General features: G+C 41.4%; 1 protein-coding gene across 1 annotated transcript; it reads right to left on the bottom strand.

Annotated features, from left to right (window-relative positions):
* Positions 1-24,077: 24,077 nt before the first annotated feature.
* On the bottom strand, positions 24,078-24,767 carry TPD52L3 (TPD52 like 3). The gene has a single exon (XM_067745431.1). The coding sequence runs from the start codon at positions 24,765-24,767 to the stop codon at positions 24,078-24,080; it is 690 nt and encodes a 229-aa protein (XP_067601532.1).
* Between the last annotated feature and the right edge of the window lie 1,078 nt (positions 24,768-25,845).

Below are 25,845 nucleotides of genomic sequence, written 5' to 3'. Positions count from 1 at the left end.
CCACACTAAGAGACCTGAACAAACAAAGCATGGTTTCTAACAGCTCAAGGCCATATACCTGGGATGTTCAAGCCCCTCCCCCGTAAGTACCTACCTGGGAAAGCTCAAAATGCCAAAAGAATTTACTGTTTCAGTCAACATCTGAAGATAGGGCCCCTGTCTCCCAGTCTCTGTGGGAGGGTAACTAACTTCAATAAGAACCAGTTAGAAAACTCAGATGGCCTAATCATACTGACCAACCTCCCTACCCACTTTTTGTAATTTCCCTCTTCCCTGACTCTGTTGAGCTCCTATGTATACTCTTTGTCTACTTCCTTATTCTCCCTTTAAAATGCCCAGTCACCTCTACATGGATCAAAATTGAGCTTGGTTTACACTGGACTCCCTTAACTACAGCATAGTTACTGAGTAAATCTGTCTTTACTGCCTTTAACTAGCATCCAGCTTTGTTTCTCTTTGAGAGTTTTAACAATGACTCTGAATGGCTCTAGCTGTGAGATGACATTTTCCCCTATTTATGCTATGGGTACATAAGACCTAGGTTATATGTCTTCTCAGATCCATTATGTTCCATTGTTCTTGGCTGCTTATCACAGTAACTCTATGGCCTGTCTGATCCATCTGGAACCAGTGGATGTCCAGAGGGAATGTAGAAATGCAGGGGCATTAATGCTATATGAGGCAAACCTGTCTAAATACAGTAGGAAACAGGAAGGAATCAGTGGATAAATTGCCTACCTTTCTTCTCCCTAACAGGTGATTTCAAGACACAGTGGTTCTTATGGCTTTTCTAGAGAGGTCCCATGACCACTGGACAATCCACTGTATGCCTTATGAAGCTGTGGTCAACTTAGTAATGCTCTACTTTGTATTTGCCTTCTCTCCTTCTCTGGCTGACTTCTCATTTTTCCTCTTGCTTCCCTGGAATTGCACTCCCAATAAAACAGTAGCACAAAAGCTTTGCCTCAGGCTCTGTGTTTTAGGGAATTGAAGCTAAGAAAATAGATTCCAGGATTAGCCGTAAAAAGCAAACTCGCAGGATGGAATTTTGGAGTTGGATTGCCTACTCGACTAAAAGCAATTGAGACCCTATTGCCCAGTGGTAACTGCAGTAATAATGACCCCTGGCAGTGGGATCACAATTAATGAAACTTCACCCGTGATTAATTGGGAGGCAGAAGGCAAGGCATTGTGAGATCATTATGTGGAAATTGGTAATTATAAGACTTGTTATGTGGGGTGGCTGCTTTTGGTGGCAGTGGAAATCTTATTAAAAGAAAATGATAGACTCGGGGCAGCTAATTGCTAACTTAAAGGATTCTCTGAAAACCAGAGATGTCACTGGCAGTCTGGTCTCAGGGTAGAATGGGTTGAAAATCAGATCCAGATTATAATTATAAAGACAGTAGAGATGTAAAGGAAATTAAATTTGTAGCTTCCATGAATATGCTAGAGGGCAGAAAGACCTGTGTAATGAGGATATTTGAGTGGATAAACCTAAGAACCCTGAACTAAAAAATTCCCTGGAATGTTCCCAGGCCAGTGGAATCTACCTGCTTTCTTTGACAGAGGAAAGCAGCCTCCCCTTTCCTAGAGGCTGTGCAATGGCCTAACAAGATGATGCTTGTTCTCTTCAAAACTGCCTCTACTATACCTTATTGGCTCCAGACAAGTAACCAGGATTATATTTCAACACAGCCTGAGAGGAAAGGTATAGTCTCTGCTTAGGGGAGAAATAGACTACCTATCAAACAAATGACAGGATCTGGCCACTATATATCAGCAGGAAACAAGGGAATATGTGTAAGAGTGGGTTTGGGGGATATTAGATGGGGGGAATAATATAGGGCTGGTTAGGGGAGAATTCACTGATGTGGGGGTATTCTCCCATGATTAAGGATTCAATGCTCTAGGACTTAGAGCTAGTTTAAGCACACTGTCAAGTTGGCGCCTTGAAACTTGGTCATGACAGTGGCCTAGAGTATGTGAGGTGATGTTGCTAGTCAACTTGGCATTACATTAAGCAAAAAGGACGTATGCATTAGGGAAGCAGGAATGTTAGAATGGATTTACCATGTACAGCCTGAGAATCTATCACTGATTATGTTTCCTGAAGGACCCAGAGCTCATTCCCACCTCTAAGGCAGTAAGAAATATACTAGTGCTAGGTGTGCCAGTTTCTTTAGGAAGCTTGGTGGTGCCTGTTCTCTGCAGGCCATGCCTGCATACGTGGCATGGAAGTTAGGCTGCCTAATATCAATGAGGTTGATGGGATTTCAGAATGACAGAGACCAGTGGCAGGACAATTCTCAGAGGCACAATGGACATAATTACTGCAATGGGAATCAAAATCAGAGTAGCAATTAGAGTGCCTTGGCCTACATGGATCTATGGTGATTTTAGAGATAAGATAGATGGAGAACTGACCAGGGCATTGCTTGATTTGTATAATAGAAAATTGAGAGCTGGAAAGCTGACATCAATGCTACAATGAAAAAATCACCCAGTTTCTAGAACCAAATTGGTTTATAGACACAGAATCCATTTACTGAAGGGGAGACCAGGTCCCCTTGAGGAAGAGTCTGGCAATGCCACCATAGTATATATGAAATATATTTTTCTGATCCTTCCCTAAGGGGACCTTTGGTCATTTACCAGAGTAACTGCGCCAGAGGAAAGGGCAATACTCAGGCTTTTCAAATCTGTTAGATATGAGGTCTGAGGTGGCTCTGGCACTGATATTAGGAGACCCAAAATACCATCCTGGTCTTCTAGTTAGAATGGAAGTTATGATAACCAGATGATAAGTGGGGTATTAGCCCAAGTCCAATTCACAGTAGGACCAGTGAGTCAGCAGACCTGCCTGGTAGTCTGTAGTTAGTTCCCTAGTCCTTGAGTGTATAAATGGAATAGGTATTAGCTGGAATAGATATCAGAACTCTTACATGGGTTCCCTGCACTATGTAGATTAAGGGCCATTATTTTTAGAAAGGCCAAGTGGAAGTGCCAGAAACTGACCGTTCCCACCCCCATTCAAGAATGTAAATTAGAAACAGTGCCTCACCTGAGAAAGGATTGCAGCAATTAGTGCTACTATTGGACTTGAAGGATGTGGGGATGTCGGTCCCCATCATATTCCCTTTCAGTTCACCTCTATGTTCTCTCAAAACCAGATGGATGATGGTGGATGATGGTGGATGATGGTGGGTCACCATGCATCCAGTCTGGTGACAGTCCCAGTCATGGCTGGTGGGCAGGATATGGTTATCTTTACAGAAGCACATCGATTTATCCTCTGGCATTTGCCATGCAAGTATCAGTTAATAAATGCTTTTCTTCCAATTCCCACCAGTAGGAAGTATCAAAATCTCTTTGTCTTTACATGGCAGGAACAGCATTGAAGTAATGCCCTATGGGAAAAAGGAGATGGAAAAAAAGCTGAAAAATACATTTCTTGCCCTTCAAAGATTCCAAGATGAATTAATTCCAAAAATGCCTTTCTGGAGATATCCTACATTACCAAACAACTTGTTAAGTCTCTTTTAAAGGTATGGCCAGCTCAGTAAATACGAAAAAGATTGTATTGGGTTGACCAAACCAATATTTACCTTTTTCTCCTTCCTTGCCTCACTTGCCTTTTTCCATTCACTTTTGCCTACCTGGGACTGCCTTGCCTCCAATGAAGAATTAGCAGAAAGTTTTGCTTCATGTTGTTTTCTAATAAATCTGAGTTAAGAAAATGGCCCTCCACACACTCCAAGTGGTTTAACCGAAAGGGAAACATAAATATGTAGGTAAGCAGAGATAAGTTTTGAAAGACAGCTGCTCTTCTCTATATAGGCCTTCTGAATAGCCACGTAGCATCTGGTCATTTTAATTTACATTTATCATTTAGTTTGTGTCAGCAAGCCAGTGTCCATGAGCAATTATTTCAAGATTGCAGGTACTAATTATTCTAATCTTTGCACCAGAATCCAAATATGATTGACATTCTGATTTGGAAAATATTTTTAAAAGACGGTCTTTAGTGTGAATGATAAAGTTTGTGTTGCAGCATTAGTTCGGCAACAGCCTTGTGAAATGCTGGGTTTAATCCTCAAACCTTGAAGCACTGTGTATATTGGAAGACTAGGAGCAAGTTCCTGGCTTTTCATCAAAAGAGGCAAGAACGAAAGTTTTCTTGGGGGTAACTTGAGCTTTGAGTTTCCCTGGCTTTCTGGTTTAACTAAGCTTTAATGAGTTGACATTCAGGCAGGGCACAGCTGAAGGCACTGCATTTAATTTAACTCTTCTTTTCTTTGGTTAGGGAAGACCTAACCAAATATGTTGAGTAATTTTATTTCTTTGTTCAATAATTACTTTCTGTGTCACTGTATTCCATAACATGCTGTGTAACACAGAGTCTAGAGATGTACATACCAGTGGGAGTGGTTCCTTCAGGAGGATGAACATAGGGAAAAGATCCTTGTAAGCTCTAGGGGCAGGCTTGAGGCTGGTTAGAACCTTCTGTTGTCCTAGGAATCCCAAGTATGATCTAATAGGGTGATCTAATAGGGAGGTACTGGGTCTTGGTGGGCATGTCCCTTGTCTTGTGGACCTTGCCCTATAGGGAAGGACATAAATGAAGGTAGGCTAGATGGGACCCTATAAAGTACAGGATTCAGGGCAGGGCCTGGGTCTAGGGGTGGAAAGGGAGCTTGGAATGATCAAGGAACAAAAAGACTAGTGAAGCTAGAAGGAGGTAAGCATGGGAAGCTGTGGTAATAAGCTGAGATTGATGATCTAAGCTCTGAAGACCATGAAAAGGCTTTTGGATTTTTTTTAAATATCAATTTATTAATTTCATTATTTTTTGGCTGCGTTGGGTCTTCATTGCTGCGTGCAGGCTTTCTCTAGTTGCGGTGAGTGGGGGCTACTCTTCGTTGCTGTACATGGGCTTCTCATTTTGGTGGCTTCTCTTTGTTGCGGAGCATGAGCTCTAGACACGAGGGCTTCAGTAGTTGTGGCACGTGGGCTCAGTTGTTGTGGCTCGCGGGCCACAACAAGCTTGAGTGCAAGCTCAGTAGTTGCGGCGCACGGGCTTAGCTGCTCTGCGGCATGGGATTTTTGTTTTATTGGTATCTTGTTTGCCAGTCAGACTGCAGTCAGGTCTGTGGAGCCTTAAGTGAGAGTTGATTGGGACCTTGTCTGAGGCATAACTGCAAAGCTTTTGGACAGAAGATCTTCTGAAAGAAGGGACATGAGATATCAGCTAGTCTGTGGTCAAGCAGAGGTCAAAGAAGACCAAAATATTCAGGTGGAGCCAAGGTGATATCGCAGCTCTGAGGAAGGAGATTTTGTATAGTATGATGCATACCCCTGGGCCTGGAACTGGAAAGAGGACCTGTTCCAACTCACCTGAAGACTGGGCAGGAGGTAGAAGGGTGCACACTTTGCTGTGAAGCTGCCCATGTATCCTTTTGGTTTCACTTACAAACACTCTAAGGTTCTTTACAGCAGTCCCCTTGGACACCTTTCTTTGCTCTCTACCTCCCTGTAAACTGAACCACATTTTGTCTGATTCTCAAGTCCTTGTTCTGAAATCCTAACCTGCGGCCTTTGGGTTATGTATTAGCTCCTTGTCTTGCCAACTTTCCAATGTAAGCTTTCCCTACTGGATTGTGATTTAGCTGGCCCATCTGACCTCCTGATGCCACATGGAAAACACTGTTCCAGTTCTGACCACTTGGAATCTAGCTTCTGCCCTAGCTAGAACAACCTTTCCTCCCAAACAAGGAGAAATTGAACATTGTGCTATGAACCGCTGGATTCAGAGCACCTGCTTGTTTGCCCTGGAAAAAAGGCAACGGCTCTGCTTTCCTTTACTCCCTAGGCCTGGGGAATATGACACTACAGAAGGAAAATTTAGAGTCCTGAGGACAGATTTCTGCTGGGTCCTTTCAGTCATTGGAGGTTGAGATGTAGATACAGACCTTGCTTTAACAGATACTGGGTCTAGCAGCTGCTGTGGGCAGCTAAGCCCGTCCCTGTTCACCCATCCAGAGGGATTTAGAGGGAATTGAGTAAAACTCTCTGAGATTAAGCAGTCATAATGATTCATGAATATCCAGAGCTTTGGTTGGGAATTGGTGGGGGGTTGGGGTGGGGAATGCTGTTGGGTGCAAACTGGTTGCATTTCCGACATACTGCATTTTAGGAGATGTGGAGGGTGATAACTTTAGAAGCCCAGCAGTCATGTCCGGGGGGAGGAGGGAGCAATGAAGTTCCACCCACAAGAACTGATAGGCATTGTTCATCTGCCAGGAGAAAGAATTGACAGCTCTAGAGCTTTATGGGCTATCCTGGGGGAAATGATCCAAACTTCCACCACAGTTTAGCGACAGCCTCAAGAGTGGATTATGCAACGAACTAGTTCAGGTCACCAGGCTTGAGCCTTCCAATATTAACAAGCCTCTGTATAAGGCTAGAGATGGAACTAGAACATACCATGACTCCCTCTTTCTCTTGGGTGATAACAGAACCACTCCTCAAGGTGGACGCATATGTGTGCACACATGCGTGCACCTGTGTTTGCCTGTCCCCCCTCTGTTTGCCAGCTTCCCCAAGCAGGACACCTATATCCCTATAAGACATTGTGCTTATTTTTATGCAGATTGCATTATTCATGGTCTATTTCTAAATAGGTACTTGCTTAAAGATCGTTAATTGCACAAAAAGTATAGATTAATTTTAAGGATTTGTTACTGGCAATAATATTCAAAAACATCTTCCTCTGGCAAGTACACTCTTTTCTGCAGAGAAACCCTTTGGGAGTGTTTTGCACATGATACTTGCCCTATAAAGATGCCCCTGGGCAATCCTTGGTAATAATGGCTAATGTTTAATAGTGGCAGCTGGACTTCTGCCATTTGGGAGGCAGCAGAGTAGCTGAGAGCCTGGCTTTGAGTTAGATGCACCTGGATTCAAGTGTCCACTCTGCCATTTGCAGGCTTCGAAGACTTGGGCAAGTTCTTCAGTCTCTCCGCCTTAAGTTTCTCATTTATGAAATGGGAGAGTTACTTTCTTCCTTAAAGGACTTTAGTGAGGATTAAAGAACATAATAGAAGTAAAGTCCTTAGCACATAGGAAGTGCTCAGATGAATGATATCAAGGTTTATTGGACTTTTAAAAAAAATCACTGTCCAGACACTTACGAATGCTCTTTAAATATTTGCCAGACATATCTTATATGTAAAAATGTTAATTACTTAAGAATCATTTTAAAAAGGCTGTTTTGTCTCTTGCTATTTTCAAATCATGTTTTTTTTTTTTTTCCCAGAAAAAAACTTGCAATGTAGAAATATTTCCAGGTACTAGAAGTTAAATGTCTTGTTTTGCTAAGGGCCCCCAAAAAGGATAAATATGATTTGGTGTCTAAGCTTGCACATAAACAGTGAGCTATAGCTCACTTAGCAATGGCATCTTTTCAGAGTTTACTAGACTTTCAGCTTCAGTAAGAAGACTGCATGAGTCATTTTCTCCACTTTCCCCCAATTCCACCCCCCCATAATTATACTAAAGTGGCTAAAGTACAGTTTAATAATCTGAATTTAGGTAAACTTAATTTTCTGAGCTTACTTTTATCCAATTTGCTTTAGTAGTTTTCATGATCAAAATGCCCAAAGAAGCTAAAATTATACCTCCTTCCGACTTTTACTCGTTCTCTTATATTTTACTTGTTCTCTTGTATTTCTTTATCTCTAGAATGATCAGGAGGCAATATAAGAAGGCTCTCAAGCAAAAAAGACACACAGTCTTTCCTTGTCTGATGAAGCCAACAGTCCCAAAACACATTAATATATCTTCCTCTCTCATTTGAGAGTTGCACAGGCAGTCCCCCTGTTGGAATGCCAGAATTCCAGTGGTTTGTTTGTAGAAGTGAGTTATGTGGAACTCAGAATGCATTCTCCATAGAAAGCATGTTGTACATGGTGGTTAGCTATATTTAACCTATAATGCTTTGAAGTGGAGTTCCAACAGAACTATAAGACGTGGCCATTCAACAAGCAGTATTTTTACAGCGAAATATGTTCAGGGGTCCAACTAAGCATGCCAGGAATGGAGCATCTTCCCTCCTTTCCATCCCCCATTTCTGAGCCTCTGTTGCCTAGGGCAGTGAATCTCCCTAAGAGATGATTGGGAGGAGGGTAGTGAGGTGTGGAGCTGGAGGCTTTCAGAGTCTGGGGACCAGAGAATGATGTGAGAAGCTGAGAATTTTCCCTTGCTTAGCTTCAGAGTAGCTCCTGACACAATTTTCTTTTACTTTCTTTTTTTAAAAAAATTTTATTTTATATTGGAGTATAGTTGATTAACAATGTTGTGTTAGTTTCAGGTGTACAGCAAAGTGATTCAGTTATACACATACGTGTATCTATTCTTTTTCGAATTCTTTTCCCATTTAGGTAATTACAGAATATTTAGCAGAGTTCCCTATGCTGTACAGTAGGTCCTTGCTGGTTATCTATTTTTTTTAACCTTTTATTTTATATTGGAGTATAGCCAAATAACAATGCTGTGATAGTTTCAGGTGCACAGCAAAGTGACTCAGCCATACATATACATGTATCCATTCTCCCCCAGACTCCCCTCCCATTGAGGCTGCCACATAACATTGAGCAGAGTTCCCTGTGCTATACAGTAGGTCCTTGTTGGTTATCCTTTTTAAATATAGCAGTGTGTACATGTCAGTCCCGAACTCCCTAACTATCTCTTCCCTCCACCCTTCCCTTCCTGGTAACCATAAGTTCATTCTCTAAGTCTGTGAGTCTATTTCTGTTTTGTAAATACATTCATTTGTATCATTTCCTTTTAGATTCCGCATATAAGCTATATCATACGATATTTCTCTTCCTCTGTCTCACTTCACTCAGTATGACAATTTCTAGGTCCATCCATGTTGCTGCAAATGGCATTATTTCATTCTTTTTAATGGCTGAGTAAATTCCGTTGTATATATATATCACATCTTCTTTATCCATTCCTCTGTTGATGGATGTTTAGGTTGCTTCCAAGTCTTGGCTATTGTAGACAGCACTGCAGTGAACATTGGGGTGCATGTGTCTTTTCAAACCATCATTTTCTCCGGATATATGTCCAGGAGTGGGATTGCTGGATCATATGGCACTCTATTTTTAGTTTTTTGAGGAACCTCCATACTGTTCTCCATAGTGGTTGTACCAATTTACCTTCCCAACAACAGTGTAGGAGAGTTCCCCTTTCTCCACACCCTTTCCAGCATTTATTGTTTGTAGACTTTTTGATGATAGCCATTCTGACTAGTGTGAGGTCATTGTAGTTTGATTAGTATTTCTCTAATAATGTGATGTCAATGCGAGCATCCTTTCATGTGCCTCTTGGCCATCTGTTGGTCTTCCTTGGAAAAATGTCTAGGTCTTCTGCCCATTTTTTTGGTTGGGTTATTTGTTTTTTTGATATTGAGCTGCATGAGTTATTTGTATATTTTGGAGATTAATCCCTTGTAGGTTGCATCATTTGCAAATATTTTCTCCCATTTTGAGATTTGTCTTTTCGTTTTGTTTGTGGTTTCCTTTGCTGTGAAAAAGCTTTTGAGCTTAATTAGGTCCCATTTGTTTATTTTTGTTTTTATTTCCATTACTCTGGGAGATGGATTGAAAAAGATATTGCTGTGATTTATGTCAAAGAGTGTTCTTCCTATGTTTTCCTCTAAGAGTTTTATAGTATCAGGTCTTACATTTAGGTCAAAATGGATTAAACATTTTGTGGGTTTTTTTGTGTATGATGTTAAAGAATGTTCTAATTTCATTTTTTTACATGTAGCTATCCAGTTTTCCCAACACCATTTATTGAAGAGACTATCTTTTCTCCATTGTATGTTCTTGCCCCCTTTGTCATAGATTAATTGACCATAGGTGTGTGGGTTTATTTCTGGGCTTTCTATCCTGTTCCATTGATCTATATTTCTGTTTTTGTGCCGGTATGATACTGTTTTGATGACTGTAGCTTTGTAATATAGTCTGAAGTCAGGGGAACCTGATTCCTCCAGCTCCATTTTTCTTTCTCAAAATTGCTGTGGCTATTTGAGGTCTTTTGTGTCTCCATACAAATTTTAAGGTTTTTTTTTTTCTAGTTTTGTGAAAAATGCCACTTGATAGGGATTGCATTGAATCTGTAGATTGCCTTGGGTGGTATAGTCATTTTGACAATATTCATTCTTCCAATCCAAGAACGTGGTATATCTTTCCATCTGTTTGTGTCATCTTCAATTTCTTTCATCAGTGTCTCTTAGTTTTTGGAGTACAGGTATTTGCCTTCTTAGGTAGGTTTATTCCTAGGTATTTTTTTCTTTTTGATGCAATGGTGAATGGGATTGTTTCTTGAATTTTTCTTTCTGATCTTTCCTTGTTAGTGTATAGAAATTCAACAGATTTCTGTGTATTAATTTTGTAACTTGCAACTTTACCGAATTCATTGATGAGATCTAGTAGATTTCTGGTAGCATCTTTAGGATTTTCTATGTATAGTATCATGTCATCTGCAAACAGTGATAGTTTGACTTCTTTTCCAATTTGGATTCCTTTTTTTTCTCTTGCTTCTCTGATTGCTGTAGCTAGGAATTCCAAAACTATGTTGAATAAAAGTGGTGAGAATGGACACCCTTGTCTTGTTCCTGATCTTAGAGGAAATGCTTTCAGCTTTTCACCATTGAGTATGATGTTAGCTGTAGGTTTTTCATAAATGGGTTTTATTATGTTGAGGTATGTTCCCTCTATGCGCACTTCCTGGAGAGTTTTGTTTGTTTGTTTGTTTTTTGCGTTACACGGGCCTCTCACTGTTGTGGCTTCTCCTGTTGTGGAGCACAGACTCCAGACGTGCAGACTCAGCGGCCATGGCTCACGGGCCCAGCCGCTCTGCGGCATGTGGGATCTTCCCGGACTGGGGCACGAACCCGTGTCCCCTGCATCGGCAGGTGGACTCTCAACCACTGCGCCACCAGGGAAGTCCCCTGGAGAGTTTTTAATCATAAATGGGTGTTGAATTTTGTTAAAAGCTTTTTCTGCATCTATTGAGATGATCATATTTTATTCTTCAATTTGTTGATGTGGTGTATCACACTGACTGATTTGCAGATATTGAAAAAACCTTGAGTCCCTGGTATCAATCCCACTTGATCATAGTGTATGATCCTTTTAATATATTGTCGGATTTGGTTTGCTGGCATTTTGTTGAGGATTTTTGTGTCTATGTTCCTCAGTGTTATTGGCCTGTATTTTTTGTTTTTTTGTGGTATGTTTATCTGGTTTTGTTATCAGGGTGATGGTGGCCTCACAGAATGAGTTTGGGAGTGTTCCTTCCACTGCCATGTTTTGGAATAGTTTCAGAAGGATAGGTGTTAACTCTTCTCTAAATATTTGATAAAATTTGCCTTTGAAGCCATCTGGTCCTGGACTTTTTTTTTTGGCTGTGTTGGGTCTTCATTGCTGTGTGCGGGCTTTCTCTAGTTGCGGCGAGCGGGGGCTACTCTTTGTTGCAGTGCGTGGGCTTCTCATTGTGGTAGCTTCTCTTGTTGCAAATCACATGCTCTAGGTGCACGGGCTTCAGTAGTTGCAGCATGTGGACTCAGTAGTTGCGACACATGGGCCCTGGAGTGCGCAGGCTGCAGTAGTTGCGGCGTGTAGGCTCTAGGGCATGTGTTCTTCAGTAGTTGTGGTGCGTGGGCTCAGTAGTTGTGGCTTGCAGGCTCTAGAGCACAGGCTCGGTAGTTGTGATGCACGGGCCTGGCTGCTCCACGGCATATGGGATCCTGCCGGACCAGGGATTGAACCTGTGTCCTCTGCATTGGCAGGTGGACTCTCAACCACTGTGCCACCAGGGAATTCCCTGGTCCTGAACTTTTGTTTGTTGGGAGTTTTAAAATCACAGTTTCAATTTCAGTACTTGTGAATGGTCTGTTCATAATTTCTATTTCTTCCTGGTTCAGTCTTGGGAGAATGTACCTTTCTAAGAATTTGTCCATTTCTTCAGGTTGTCCCTTTTATTGGCATATAGTTACTTGTAGTAGTCTCTTACGATCCTTTATAAATATTTCTATAGTGTCCGTTGTAACTTCTCCTTTTTTATTTCTAATTTTATTGATTTGAGTCCTCTCCATTTTTTTCTTGATGAGTATGGCTAAAGGTTTATCAATTTTGTTTATCTTTTCAAAGAACCAGATTTTAGTTTCATTGATCTTTTCTATTGTTTTCTTCATCTCTATTTTATTTATTTCTGCTCTGATCCTTATGATTTCTTTCCTTCTACTAACTTTGGGTTTTCTTTGTTCTTCTTTCTCTAGTTGCTTTAGGTGTAAGGTTAGGTTCTTTATATGAGAATTTTTCTTGTTTCCTGAGGTCAGATTGTATTGCTATACTGCTACTTCCCTCTTAGAACTGCATTTGCTGCATTCCATAGGTTTTGGATCATCATGCTTTCATTTTCATTTGTCTCTAGGTATTTTTTGATTTTCTCTTTGATTACTTCAGTGATCCATTGGTTTTTTAGTAGCATATTGTTTAGCCTCCACATGTTTGTGTTTTTTAGTTTTTTTTCTTGTAGTTGATTTCTAATCTCATAATGTTGTAGTCAGAAAAGATGCTTGATATGATTTCAGTTTTCTTAAATATTCTGAGCCTCATTTTGTGGCCCAGATCAATCCTGGAAAATGTTCTATGTGCACTGAAAAGAATGTATATTCTGCTCCTTTTGGATGGAATGCTCTATAAATATCAATTAAGTACATCTGATCTAATGTGTCATTTAAGGCCTGTGTTTCCTTATTGATTTTCTGTCTGGATGATCTGTTCATTGATGAAAGTGGGGTGTTAAAGTCCCCCACTATTACTGTGTTACTGTTAATTTCTCCTTTTATGGCTGTTAGTATTTGCCTTATATATTGAGTTGCTCCTATGTTAGGTCCATGTATATTTACAACTGTTGTACCTTCTTCTTGGGTTGATCACTTCATCATTAGGTAGTGTCCTTTCTTGTCTCTTGTAACAATCTTTAGTTTAAAATCTATTTTGTCTCATATGAGTATTACTACTCCAGCTTTCTTTTGATTTCTATTTGCATGGAATAACTTTTTCCATCCCCTCACTTTTAGTCTGTAAGTATCTCTAGATCTGAAATGGCGCTCTTGTAGGCGGCATATAAACAGGTCTTGTTTTTGTATCCATTCAGCCAGTCTATATCTTTTGGTTGGAGCATTTAATCCATTTACATTTAAGGTAATTATTGATATGTATATTCTTATTGCCACTTTGTTAACTGTTTTGGATTTGTTTTTGTAGGTGTTATTTCTTCCCTTCCTCTTTTGTTCTCTTCTCTTGTGGTTTGGTGACCATATTTAGTGTTATGTTCAGATTCCTTTTTCTATTTTGTGTGTATATATATTATAGATTTTTGATTTGTGGTTACCATGAGGTTTTGATATAGCAGTCTATATATAGATAAGATTGTTTTAAGTTGTTAGTCTTTTAATTTCAAATGCATTTCCAATATCTTGCATTTGTACTCTCCTCATGATTGCTGTTTTCTTTTTTCTTTTTTAAACATCTTTATTGGAGTATAATTGCTCCACAATGGTGTGTTAGCTTCTGCTTTATAACAAAGTGAATCAGCTATACATATACACACATCCCCATATCTCCTTCCTCTTGGGTCTCCCTCCCACCCTCCCCATCCCACCCCTCTCGGTGGTCACAAAGCACTGAGCTGATCTCCCTGTGCTATGCAGCTGCTTCCCACTAGCTTTGTATTTTACAGTTTGTAGTGTATATATGTCCATGCCACTCTCTCACTTCGTCCCAGCTTACCCTTCCCCCTACCCGTATCCTCAAGTCCATTCTCTATGTCTGTGTCTTTATTCCTGTCCTGCCCCTAGGTTCTGAAGAACCCTTTTTTTTTTTTTTTTTTAGTATCCATATATATGTGTTAGCATGTGGTATTTGTTTTTCTCTTTCTGACTTACTTCACTCTGTATGACAGACTCTAGGTCCATGCACCTCATTACAAATAACTCAATTTAATTTCTTTTAATGGCTGAGTAATATTCCATTGTATGCATGTACCACATCTTCTTTATCCATTCATCTGTCGATGGACACTTAGGTTTCTTCCATGTCCTGGCTATTGTAAATACAGCTATGATTGCTGGTTTTGATATCATATTTGTGTGTGGATGATTTCCTACCTCTACTGTATGTTTGCCTTTACCAGTGAGCTTTCCATTTGTCATCTTCTTGTTGCTAGTTGTGGCCTTTTCTTTTCAGCCTAGAGAAGTTCCTTTAGTATTTGTCACAAAGCTGGTCTTGTGGTGCTGAATTCACCTAGCTTTTGCTTGTCTGTAATGCTTTTGATTTCTCTGTCAAATCTGAATGAGAGCCTTGCTGGGTAGAGTATTCTTTGTTGTAGGTTCTTCCCTTTCACCATTTTAAATATATTGTGCCACTCGCTTCTGGCCTGCAGAGTTTTTGTTGAGAAATCAGCTGATAATCTTATGGGAGTTCCCTTGTACATTATTTGTTGCCTTTCTCTTGTTGCTTTTTATTTTTTCTTTGTCTTTAATTTTTGTCAGTTTGATTACTGTGTGTCTCAGTGTGTTCCTCCTTAGGTGTATCCTGCCTGGGACTCTGTGCCTCCTGGATTTGAGTGACTATTTCCTTTCTCATGTTAGGGAAGTTTTCAGCTATTATCTCTTCAAATATTTTCTCAGGTCCTTTCTCTCTATATATTCTCCTTCTGGGACCTCTATAATGCGAATGTTGGTGTGTTTAGTGTTGTCCTAGAGGTCACTCAGACTGTCTTTCTTCTCTTTTTTAAAAAATTTGAATCTCTTTTTTAAAAATTAATTAATTAATTTATATCTTATTTTTGGCTGTGTTTGGTCTTTGTTGTTGTGTGCGGGCTTTCTCTAGTTGCGGTGAGTGGGGGCTACTCTTTGTTGCAGTGTGCAGGCTTCTCATTGCGGTGGCTTCTCTTGCTCTGGAGCACGTGCTCTAGGTGCATGGGCTTCAGTAGTTGTGGCACTTGAGCTCAGTAATTGTGGCTTGTGGGCTCTAGATTGCAGGCTCAGTAGTTGTGGTGCACGGGCTTAGTTGCTCCACAGCGTGTGGGATCTTCCTGGACCAGGGCTCGAACCTGTATCCCCTGCATTGGCAGGCATATTCTTAACCATTGCACCACCCAGGGAAGTCCCTATTTATTTTCATTCATTTTCTTTGTTCTGTTCCATGGCAGTCATTTCCACCATTCTGTCTTCTGGCTCACTTGTCTGTTCTTCTGCCTCACTAATTCTGCTATTGATTACTTTTAGCGAATTTTTCATTTCAGTTATTGTACTGTTCATCTCTGTTTGTTCTTTAGTTCTTCTAGGTCTTTGTTAAACATTTCTTGTAACTTCTTAATTTGTGCCTCCATTCTTTTTCTGAGATCTTGGAACATCTTTACTATCATTACTCTGAATTCTTTTTCAGGTAGATTGCCTATCTCCACTTCACTTAGTTGTTTTTCTGGGCTTTTATCTTGTTCCTTAATCTGGGACATATTCCTCTGCCATCTTGTTTTGTCTAGCTTTCTGTGATTGCAGTTTCCATTCCATGGGTTGCAGGGTTGTAGTTCTTGCTTCTGCTGTTTGCCCCTGTCTCATTTTGGCTTCTTCTTTGTCTTTGGTTGTAGGATACCTTTTTTGGTAGGTTCCAGCGTTTTTTTGTCAATGGTTGATCAGCAGTTAGTTGTGATTTTGGTGTTTTCTTAAGAGGCGGTGAGGTCACATCCTTCTATTCCACCATCTTGTCTCCGCCCCCAGGTATTTACAATACAAACCAAAACAGACTTGTTCTGACTGCTCGATGTCTCCATGGCAACAACCACCACAGCCGCTTGGCCCAAAGAACTCAGCAAGGCGCTTGCTCCTCCTCTGTTCCCACAACCACCACCACCTCGGAACAACGTGCCACACTCCCAGCCCACAGCACCCCAGCTGACCAGCGATACCTACCCAAGGCTCCTAGGTGCAGGTGGCCCTCAAATCCCACCATGCCTGCACTCCCTCCACCCCCTCAGTCCTCGGCATGTGTGACCTTCCTTTTTTTCTTTCTTTTCATCCACTGATCCCAATTATTGATCCTCTTCCTTCTCCCTCTACTGCCACAAACAACCTCTTCCTTCAGAGAAGGATATCTCTCTTCTCATTTTGGATCAGAACAAGGAGTCCCCTGTACTTGCCTGGTCCTGAAGTGAATACACAGAATACATGGAGTCAGATATTCTATGACATTAACAAAAAAATTTTCCCCCGACCTTCTTCTCAGTGTTGCAAGTAGGTTCTATAGGTTAAGGTCAAAACCCTAGTTAATGGTAAGTCTTTTTCTACATGAGGAACTGGTGCAAGGTTTATCCATATTTCAGTGGGAGTCATAGATTTAGGCTTTAATGATAAATGTTTCATCACTAGATGTGACTGATGGAAGTTTAGGGATGAAGAGCATGACTGTGGGGTTTGTGTAGCACAAAATAGGGTAAAATGACAGTGTGAGTAGCACCCCCTAGTGTTGAGAAGAAGCTGTAAGAGGGGAGGTGGCTGGGAGAAGGGGAGTGTCGCAGAGTTTGTCTTTATTGCTTTGCTCTCAATCCACTCATGCAGGAGTAGGATCCCGAGATCCTGGGTTCAACTGTTAAGAGACTTCTGAATAAAGTGCTTAAATTAATTCAAGAGGCAGCATCCAGGGATGAAAACAAAACTAAGATGCCATCAAAAAAGACCGAGGAGAGAGGTGAAATCCAAGTGGCCAGCAATGAAAGATAGACAGTGGAGGAAGCTAGGATGAAGCAAGGGACCCCTGGTGGGCCCTGGAGAGACTCCTAGCTGCTACCTGGGGGAACACTATAAGCATTTCCTTTTCTAGGACTCTCAAGCTTTATAAGGGAAGGAAACTTTTTTTTTTTTTTTTTTGTGGTACGCGGGCCTCTCACTGCTGTGGCCTCTCCCGTTGTGGAGCACAGGCTCCTGACGCACAGACTCAGCGGCCATGGCTCACGGGCCTAGCCACTCTGCGGCATGTGGGATCTTCCTGGACCGGAGCACGAACCTGCATCCCCTGCATCGGCAGATGGACTCTCAACCACTGCGCCACCAGGGAAGCCCAGGGAAGGAAACTTTTGAAGGCACTGAGTAAACTTGCATATCATTCCTCAGATCACCACCAATTCTGCCTGAGCTAAGGACAAGAGTGGTAAAATAAGAGTGAGAAGCCTTTGAATGCAGGTATCTGAACAGGTGAAATAATCAGAAGTAAAAGCCACAAGCCTTAACAACCAGGTGTAGGGCAGAGTTAGTCACTGGCTGCCTAGATACCCTTAAGTTTTTAATGACTTCAGACATCTCCTTGGTTTGGACCTAGTTTGATTTTCTGACTCTGGTTACTCTGATTGTTTGTTGAAGTTGATATTTGCCAATCATGCTGACCCAATTCTACATACAGACCAGGTTTCACTTATTGTCCCAACCCTGACTCCATTCTGTCCTATAGAGTTTGGTGGGATATGAGGAGGACCAAGCCAGTCAGCTCCTGGACTTTCTTCCCTCCTTTCATTTATCTATTGAACACTTACTATGTGTCAGACACTGCATTAGATGCTGGGGATATACTAGTGAACAAAACTGACAAAAATCTCTGCACTTATAGAATTTACATTCTAGTTGAAGAGGCAGACAGTAAACAAATTGCAAAAATGTAATCTGTGATATATGGTTCTAAACCCAGAAATGAGGAGATGGTGGTTAAAAGTGTACATAGGGTGGCCAAAAGGGGTGACTTTTGAGTAAAAATTTGAAGGAGATTATATTAGTCTGGTAGGGCTGTCATAAAAAAAATACTACAGACTGGGGGGCTTTAATAGCAGACATTTGTTTTCTCATAGTTCTGGAGGCTGGAAGTCCAACAGCAAGGTGCTGGTAGGGTTGATTTCTGGTGAGACTTCTCTTCCTAGTTTGCATGTGGCTCTGCACTTACTAGCTGTGTATTTTTTGGAAAGTTACTTTACTTCTTTGAGTCTTGGTTTCCTAATCTGTAAAACTGGAATAATAAAGAATCTACGTCAAAGAGCTATAGTAAGGATTAAATGAATTAAAGCCTGAAATGTGTTAGAATAGTTTCTGGTCCATAGTAAGTAGCAGATAAATGTTAGCTCTTATTATTATAAATGTTTGCCTTCCTGGAAATTATATACATTACCAACTAGCCAATCTTTGGTAACTCCAAATGTGTGGGTTGCTTGTCTCCTCTCCTGTAAGGTTCAGATGGGCTTATCAGGCTTTCACAGACAGCAGCGTAGAGTCACAAATCAAAGGGCAAACGAAGTCCATTAGGAAAAGATAAGAGCCATTTGATGGGAACACTTGATTTGAATAAAAAATTCACAGGGCCCGAGGTAGGTTCAAAGTTTGGGGTGTAGAGAACCAAAGGTTTGGAGTCAGACAGAGGCAGGGCAGAGTACAGAGGAAGAAGGAGAGTTCAGTGTGACAGCAGGCCAGAAAGAAATGAGATGGTGTTCAGTATGGCTGCTGCAACGCCTCACCCCACTCCCCTAAACTCCCCACCCAACCCACTCAGGAAAGCTTCATGAAAGGCCCTGACCAGGGTCTAGGATAATTTTGCAGTGGGAGGCTGATTCCCACTACCATTTTTCTAGCTCCATAAAATCTCCATGGTATTAAGTACCATGGGAGAGGGAGCCAAGGTGCCAACCAGCAGGTGTCTAATATTTCTGTTTTGGGGACTGGGAGATAATATGTAAAAGTGGGTAAAGGTCTAGATGGACTAGGCTCAGCAAGGACCAAGGGAAGGCAGGATGAATATGCAGAGATGGGAATAATTAGATATCAGCTTCCATAGGGTGGATAAAGATTTTGAATATGCTAAGGAAGACATATGTTTCATCTGTCTTGGAGCAGATGTTTCATCTCCAGTACAGCCTCAATCCAATAGTCATTGGTGCCTTTGAAGGTATTTTATACACCTTCATTGGTAGTCTCTGGCTTTTCTAGGTACCAACCACTAGGGTGTTACTAATAATCAGGAATTTTGAGGTAAATAACAGTCTGGAAGCTATAAGAGTTATGGAATGGTATATGTTGGGTAATGAAGCAATACTGTGAATTATTATATGAGATTTTTGTGGTGATAAGGAACATTGACCAGCCAAATTGTCTGTAAGAAGTGTTTACAGGCTGGCATGGAGGCATAGTGCCTTTTGCTTGTGTTTGTGGAGATCGAGGGACCATTTTGTAGGGCAGCTTCCTGTCGCTTGCTTTTCTGTATAATAAAAAAGTTGGGTGGTCTTTGTCCCTGATTCCTTGTAAGGGGACTCTAAATCCTTGGAATTCCCTGAGTGATAAGAGTGTCTTTGTTATTCATGGTAGGTCCCTGGATAGTTTCAGGATGGGGGCTGGCAGTGCTGGAAAGACCCAACCATGTGATTAAGGTTTGGGGATTTGAGTCACTTTATATTAACCTGACCTCCCAACCTCTGGAGAAGGCAGCTGGAGACTGAGTTCAATCATTTGGCCAATAATTCAATCAATCATACCTATGTAATGAAACCCCAATAAAAACTCTGGACACCTGAATCTGGACACCTGAGCTTGCTAGTTTGGTAATCATACATTGATGTGCTGGCAGGATGATGCATCCTGAGGACATGGAAGTTTCAGGTTTCCTCTGAGATCTCATTCTTTGTGCTTCTTCATTTGGTCAATCTTGATTTGTATCCTTTATAATAAAACTGTAATCATAAGTACAGGGCTTTCCTGAGTTCTGTGAGTCATTCCAGTGAATTATGGTGTCTGAAGGAGTAGTAAGAACCCTGAAGGTTTGTAGCTAGTTGGTTGGAAGTGTGGGTGGCCTCAGTTACAATACAAGTTTCTAAGTCAATATTAGGATATTTGAAGCCATACCATGAAGTTAAAACATGAAAAATCTATATCTATATGACTGTAGAGACCAGTTTCAACCCAACTGAGACTTTTAATCTCTTAGTTATAATGTTCTAGAAAGAAAGTTTGGCTTAGCCAAGTCTAACTTAGGTAACATTTTTTTCTCCAATTAACTGCAAGTTTTAATGCCATGGGTCTGAGGCAAGGTAGCCAGGATTGGGGTAGAGGTGACCCAAACCTTCAGCTTCCAGGTGGTCATTTATTTGGGTGATAGTATAGATAAACAGGGAAGGAACTTTTAAATTCCCTGGTGAACTCTCAGGAATTTGTCAGACATTTCTGACTGTTTTAGGGACTTGCTTAGTAATTTCTGAGAGATGACCAAGTGCCATGGTAGTGTCTCATAGTAGCTGGCCAAGGTGCATCATTTTGAAGGCATTCTTCCACTTTTCACTTGCCTTATGTGAATGAGGCTCTAGGCACTGGAAGTCGTGGCATCATCAAGCCTCCTATCAATAGATCTGGTCAGAAGGAGTGGGACATGGTCTCAGATGGTAACTGCGGCCCCAGTAATTTTGATAGAGGGGCACTCATCAATTTTCTTACATTGGAATTCATGGACAAGAACTGAAATTCCATGGCCCAGGTGCGACTGACCTCATTCCTTAGCAGAAGCAACAAATGGCATCATTGTGCCCTTGATGGGTAAGGCCATCAAGCACATTGCCTAGCACTATCAGAAGACCTACACAGTTCTGGATCACTGCTCAGCTCTCTGCAGTCCATGCAATTCATGAGAGTAGGTATGTGATATATTTTCTCTCAAATCTGAAGGTTAGAATAAAGTAGTTTCCAGAAGTGCAGGTGAATTTCTCTGGGAGTGATGCTTGCAGTATGCTGGGGTATGTATGATGCTAACGAACAAGGGCTTGGTACTCTACTCGCATTCTTGCCAGCTGCGTGGAGAGTGTCATCTGTGGGAGTTGGAACTTTCAACCTTGTCTCTACCTTCCACTCCAGCCCCTTCACTCATATGAGCAATGGAAGACCAAGAAAACTGAGAGCCTCAGGGAATTTTGTTCCAACATTACTCCCAACCAGTGGTTCTCAGGGGTTGAGCCAGATGGGGCATTTTTGAGGGTTCACATATTCTGAGAACTATTGGAAATTGCATCCTGAAGTGGCCTAGTTAAAATAAAATAGACTGAGGCTAGGCTACAAAATCCAAATAGGGCTAGATGAGCAGAAGTGATCAAATTATAAAGGTGAACAGGCTAGGGAATGAGGGTCAGCAATGCATGCGAAGGGTAGAAGCAAGTGGAAGAAAGAAAATCTGGAGGAAACCTTTGACCCAAAGTCCACATGCTCATGAAGGCATTTTATTTGGTATCCATGGCTGTTGATGCAGGTATGCTGGAATCCAATAGAAGAGCCAAAGCAAAATGAATGTGCAGCTCCAGCATTGTCAGTATCAAGTCTTTTCAATTTTACATCTTTATCTACTTGCAAATCTGTCCTTCCCTCTCTCCTGTGCAGTTGCTTTCTAAGTTTTGGAGATTCTATCTCTTCAATACTTCTCAATCTACGTCTATGGTGACTAGAATGATACATCTAAAACATGAATTTGATTTAAGTACCTTCAAAGCCTCCTCATTTCCTACAGGATTAAATACTAATGTCAGATAGCATATAAAGAAGACTATTTATGATCTTGCCCCTGCTTATTTCTCCATCCTCGTCTCTCACCACTTCCCCTCTCTCTCTAGCCACAATGACTTATTGATATTTCCTGGAACATGCCATTCTATTACATTCCTTCATGACTTAGTTCCTCTGTATATTGTCTGGAATGTTCTACTCTCGTATGTCTGGCAAATTCCTACTAGTCCTCTAAGACTTTATGCCTCTCTGAATTCTTTTCTGACTACCAAGGCATAGTTGAACACCCATTCTTTACAGATGTCTTCTATTTTAGCACCTACTGCAATGAGTTGTAATGATTGAAAATCTGGTTCTAGAGAGCATGGGCCATGTCTAATTGATTTCTGTGGTTTCAGAGCCTGGCACAGTGCCTGACACATAGTAGGATCTCAAATTATCTCTGAATGGGGAAGTGAAATGCTTTAAAAGCAGGAGAAACTTGTCAACAAGTTCATGTTGTTGATAATCTCTTGGATTCAAGGTTTGATGTCTGAAGTATGTGATATTGATTCCTTCATTAATTCAACAAGTGTTTATTGAACATCTACTGTAAGCCAGGCATGGGAATACAATGATAAACAAAAATAGTTGTGTTCTTCACTGCTCTCAGGGGGTTGAGGATTTATTGGGGGAAACTGTTACAGCATTTGTTTGAATTACTACATAAAATAGAACATATTCTGGGTTTGTCTCATCATATCAGCTGGAGATTTTCTCTAACACAAGGCTTTCTGCAATATGGAGTCAAAGCCTTTGCCTGTTGGGCTACTTTGGCTTCATGAATGATGCAAGTTTCTCTCTAGTTCTTCAGCACATAAAACTACAACAAATTAAAACACAACATGTAAAATAGTTGAACATCTTATTTTAATCCAAGCAAAACGTTGTCCTCAGAAATATGTGGACTTTACATCAATGACTTTATAGTTTACCAAGTGCTTTTGCATTTATAGTGGTATTTGGTTTTGCTTGTAGGAAAACCAAAGGAATATAGGGGGAGCGTTCAAAAATCAACAAAACAGGATCACTTTCTTAGGCTGTAGGGACTATCTTTAGACAGTGAGACATTATCAATATATATACTCAAGAAAATAAAGATTCTAGTCCCCCTGCTAAAAGCCAATATAAGACACAAACTTTTAACCTGCATGTTACTGGAGGAACGAAAGAAGCTGCCAGGTCCTGGCATGTTGAAAATAGAAAAAAACAAAAACCCAAAAAATCCAAAACATAGCTCCTGTGAAAATCAGATATGAGAAAGTTCAAACAAACCCAAACCAGGTTACTGTTCCTACAGGCTCCTACTATCTTGATATCCCCTGAGGGTTGGGTTCTGTTTCCTTCTCCGTTGGGGTTAGCTATAAACAAGGATAAACTTGGAGTCAAGGTGACCAGTGATGTACAGTCAGTTAGGTCCGTTCAAAGGCATACTGGCCAGAATTGCAGGGGATAGACATTCTGTTTTAGATGTCACTTAAGACAGGGGTTTATCTTTCTTGAATTTGGCTATCCTATTTTCCCTTCAGTCCCCCAGCTGAAGGTGATAACTAACTAGGAATTGCCGCAGAACGGAGAAGCAATTTTCTTTCTTTTAGGTAGCATGCTGCTGTGGCAGAGACACATGGCCCCAAGGATTCAATTATAAAACTCTCATTTTGATGTATAAAAAGATTACAAACAAAGCACAGGGCAAAATAAAGTTGCAATTACAGCTTGAGTCCAAAGTAGTTGACAATCTCCTAAATTGAAGCTAAAGTTATTTTGCTTAATTAGGAGTCAAAAAAATCATTTCATAAAAGTCATAGTATTATGTACCAGTTAGTCTATTAATATTTTTCCTTCTTTCTGAGGGTCTCAGAGAAAAACAACATTTTTCTTGATCATCTTTTTAAGATAAAAATCGTAGGCCAGGTAGAGCTTTCAAGCTTCTTTCTAGGATTTAGGAAAGAAAGGAAGGAAATGGGGAGAGGATAAAATTGCAGATTATTTCATACCTTTTACCAGTTCTAAATAGAAACTTACTTTGGCCTTTTGATGCACTGGTTTTTCCAAAAAAGGAGTTTTGGCTTTGGCCTAAAATCCCTCTGGAACCATTGTCCTGTCTATTTAAATGCAACCCCAGGAAGGCTAGTATAGTGATACATTTCACATATAAACTTTAGTGTAAAATAACTTAGTGTACAAAACGTTGGATTCTTTATCTCAACAGCAGCAAATATGTATGTACAAATGGGAGCTACTTTTCTCAAAACCAGACTCTGTCCATTTCCTGAATTAACTTTACCATTGTTGTTTGGTTGTTGTTTTTGATGGGCAGAGGTGCAATTGGGATGAGGGAAGGGAGTTCTTGCACTGGTCAAGTGGCCAGGCAAATTTACCAAGGAGCTCACTCTGGCTCCAGAAAGGGGAGTAGGTCATCCCTACTTCCCGGAACTGGATCGCTCCCACTCCCTGAAACTGGGAGCAGATCATCCCCACTCCCCGCTGAAGAAGGAAGGCAGTCACTGCCTAGCTCTCTGCCACCTGCGACTCTGGACTTGATTGTTCCCTTAAGACCTTCAAAGGATCTGAATGTGGCCGATTTCTTCATGTCTCCAAGCTTCCTGCAGATGGCAGAGCCCATGGTGGACAGGGCAGCTGACGTCTTTTGTTTCATGTAGGCTTTGGAGACCTGAGCATCGTGCCAGCTCTTGGACAGATTCTGCCTCAACCCCACCAAGGCCGTCAGGTACAACTTCCTCTTGAGCTCCATGCAGCGTCTCTCTTTGGCTGCCAGCGCACAGCGTAGGGTTACGATTTCTGCCTCCAATTTACCAAGCTCAGATTTGAGCCCCTTTTTCTCTGCCTCTGTGAGATCCTCTGGTTTGGCAGTCTGGTGGGATTCATACGTGGCCGCAGAGGTCTCTATCATGGCGCCTGGCATAGACTGAGAAAGAAGTTCTTCATGAAGGGAGTCCAGGTCCAATTCTTGGTAGAGATAGTCGAACTTATGGCCAGAGGAAAGGTAGTCTTGGCCAGCAGAGTTGAAGTCTAGGCCTTCGGGGTCAGCCTGTAGGGTGGGGTGGGACGGATCCATAACTTGGCCAGTGGAATGGACGCTGTGGCCAGTGGGTCAGTGTCCTGGCTGCGGAATAGATGCCTTGGTTTACCAGGTCCACTTCCGGGTGGGGTTGGGGGTGTGGCTGGGGATTAGGGTAGGTTGGGTTGGGGTCGTGGAGGCGGAGGTGGGACTTCTGGCCCGAAGGGCTCGGAGGACAGAACTTGGACTCAGTCTGTGTACGTCCAATGCTCATAGTGGTTTAGAAATCACAACGTCCCTGTGAGGTAGGTGCTTCCACAGTTGTCAGGGAGGAGAAATATTTTCCCTCCTGCCTCAGAGGTGACTCGTCCTGCCCTTCAAACCAAGTCTGACTCCCCTTACGGACCTCTTTCCACCACAGCAGCCATTTTTAAAACCTTGAAAATCAGTTGAACTTTTTGTGCTAACAGAAATTTATGAGAAAGCCTCATACATACAATAAATAAAAGCTGCTTCAAAGTGGGGAAGGGAGTCTAGGACTCCTGGTCTTGTACCCTCCCAATTTTCCCTTCCCAGGTTCCCAAAGGGGCCTGAGAACCTCCTGGCACCACTCATAAGGTGTATATGAAGGCCCCTCGAAACTCTTAAGTCCAACAGTGCTCCCATGGCATGAAGTATCAACAGTGCCAAAGGCTTGGGATAGTGGAACTTAGAAAGTGAGTTTGACCAGTCACAATTGTCTGTTATTTTGGGGAGGGAAAGGGAGGGAGAATGAGTAAATCTATAATAGTTGTGTCAAGTTTAAGCTTAAGAAAAGCAAACGCTACTGTACTATGAGAATTTAAGAGAGAAGAAATAAGATATATGCAAATAGACAGTGCATGGGTTTTCAATGTTGCAGTTGCATTTTCTTTCTTTTCCAAGCATCCCCTTACATTTCTGAAGGCATGTGTGTCCATATACATGGTTATCAGTTGTGGGAGGTGGTCTGCACAGAAAAGTAGTAGTAGTTGAACAGGCTCTGTCAGGATGCCGACGTACCATGTCCCCTACTTCTATTCAGAGCTGGTAATTTATACAGTGGAAAAATCAGGACTTCAACCCAGTAATGGCAGGTGGTCAGGTATCATTTAGC

The sequence above is a fragment of the Pseudorca crassidens genome, chromosome 7, assembly GCF_039906515.1.
Source record: "Pseudorca crassidens isolate mPseCra1 chromosome 7, mPseCra1.hap1, whole genome shotgun sequence".
NCBI classification, from domain to species: Eukaryota; Metazoa; Chordata; class Mammalia; order Artiodactyla; family Delphinidae; genus Pseudorca; species Pseudorca crassidens.
The sequence above is the reverse complement of the archived record's forward strand: the minus strand, read 5'-3'. Positions and strand labels throughout refer to the sequence as shown.

Bases quoted from the DNA above. Each gene is read 5' to 3' on its own strand.
- TPD52L3 (XM_067745431.1), bottom strand. From the start codon at position 24,767: ATGGATCCGTCCCACCCCACCCTACAGGCTGACCCCGAAGGCCTAGAC.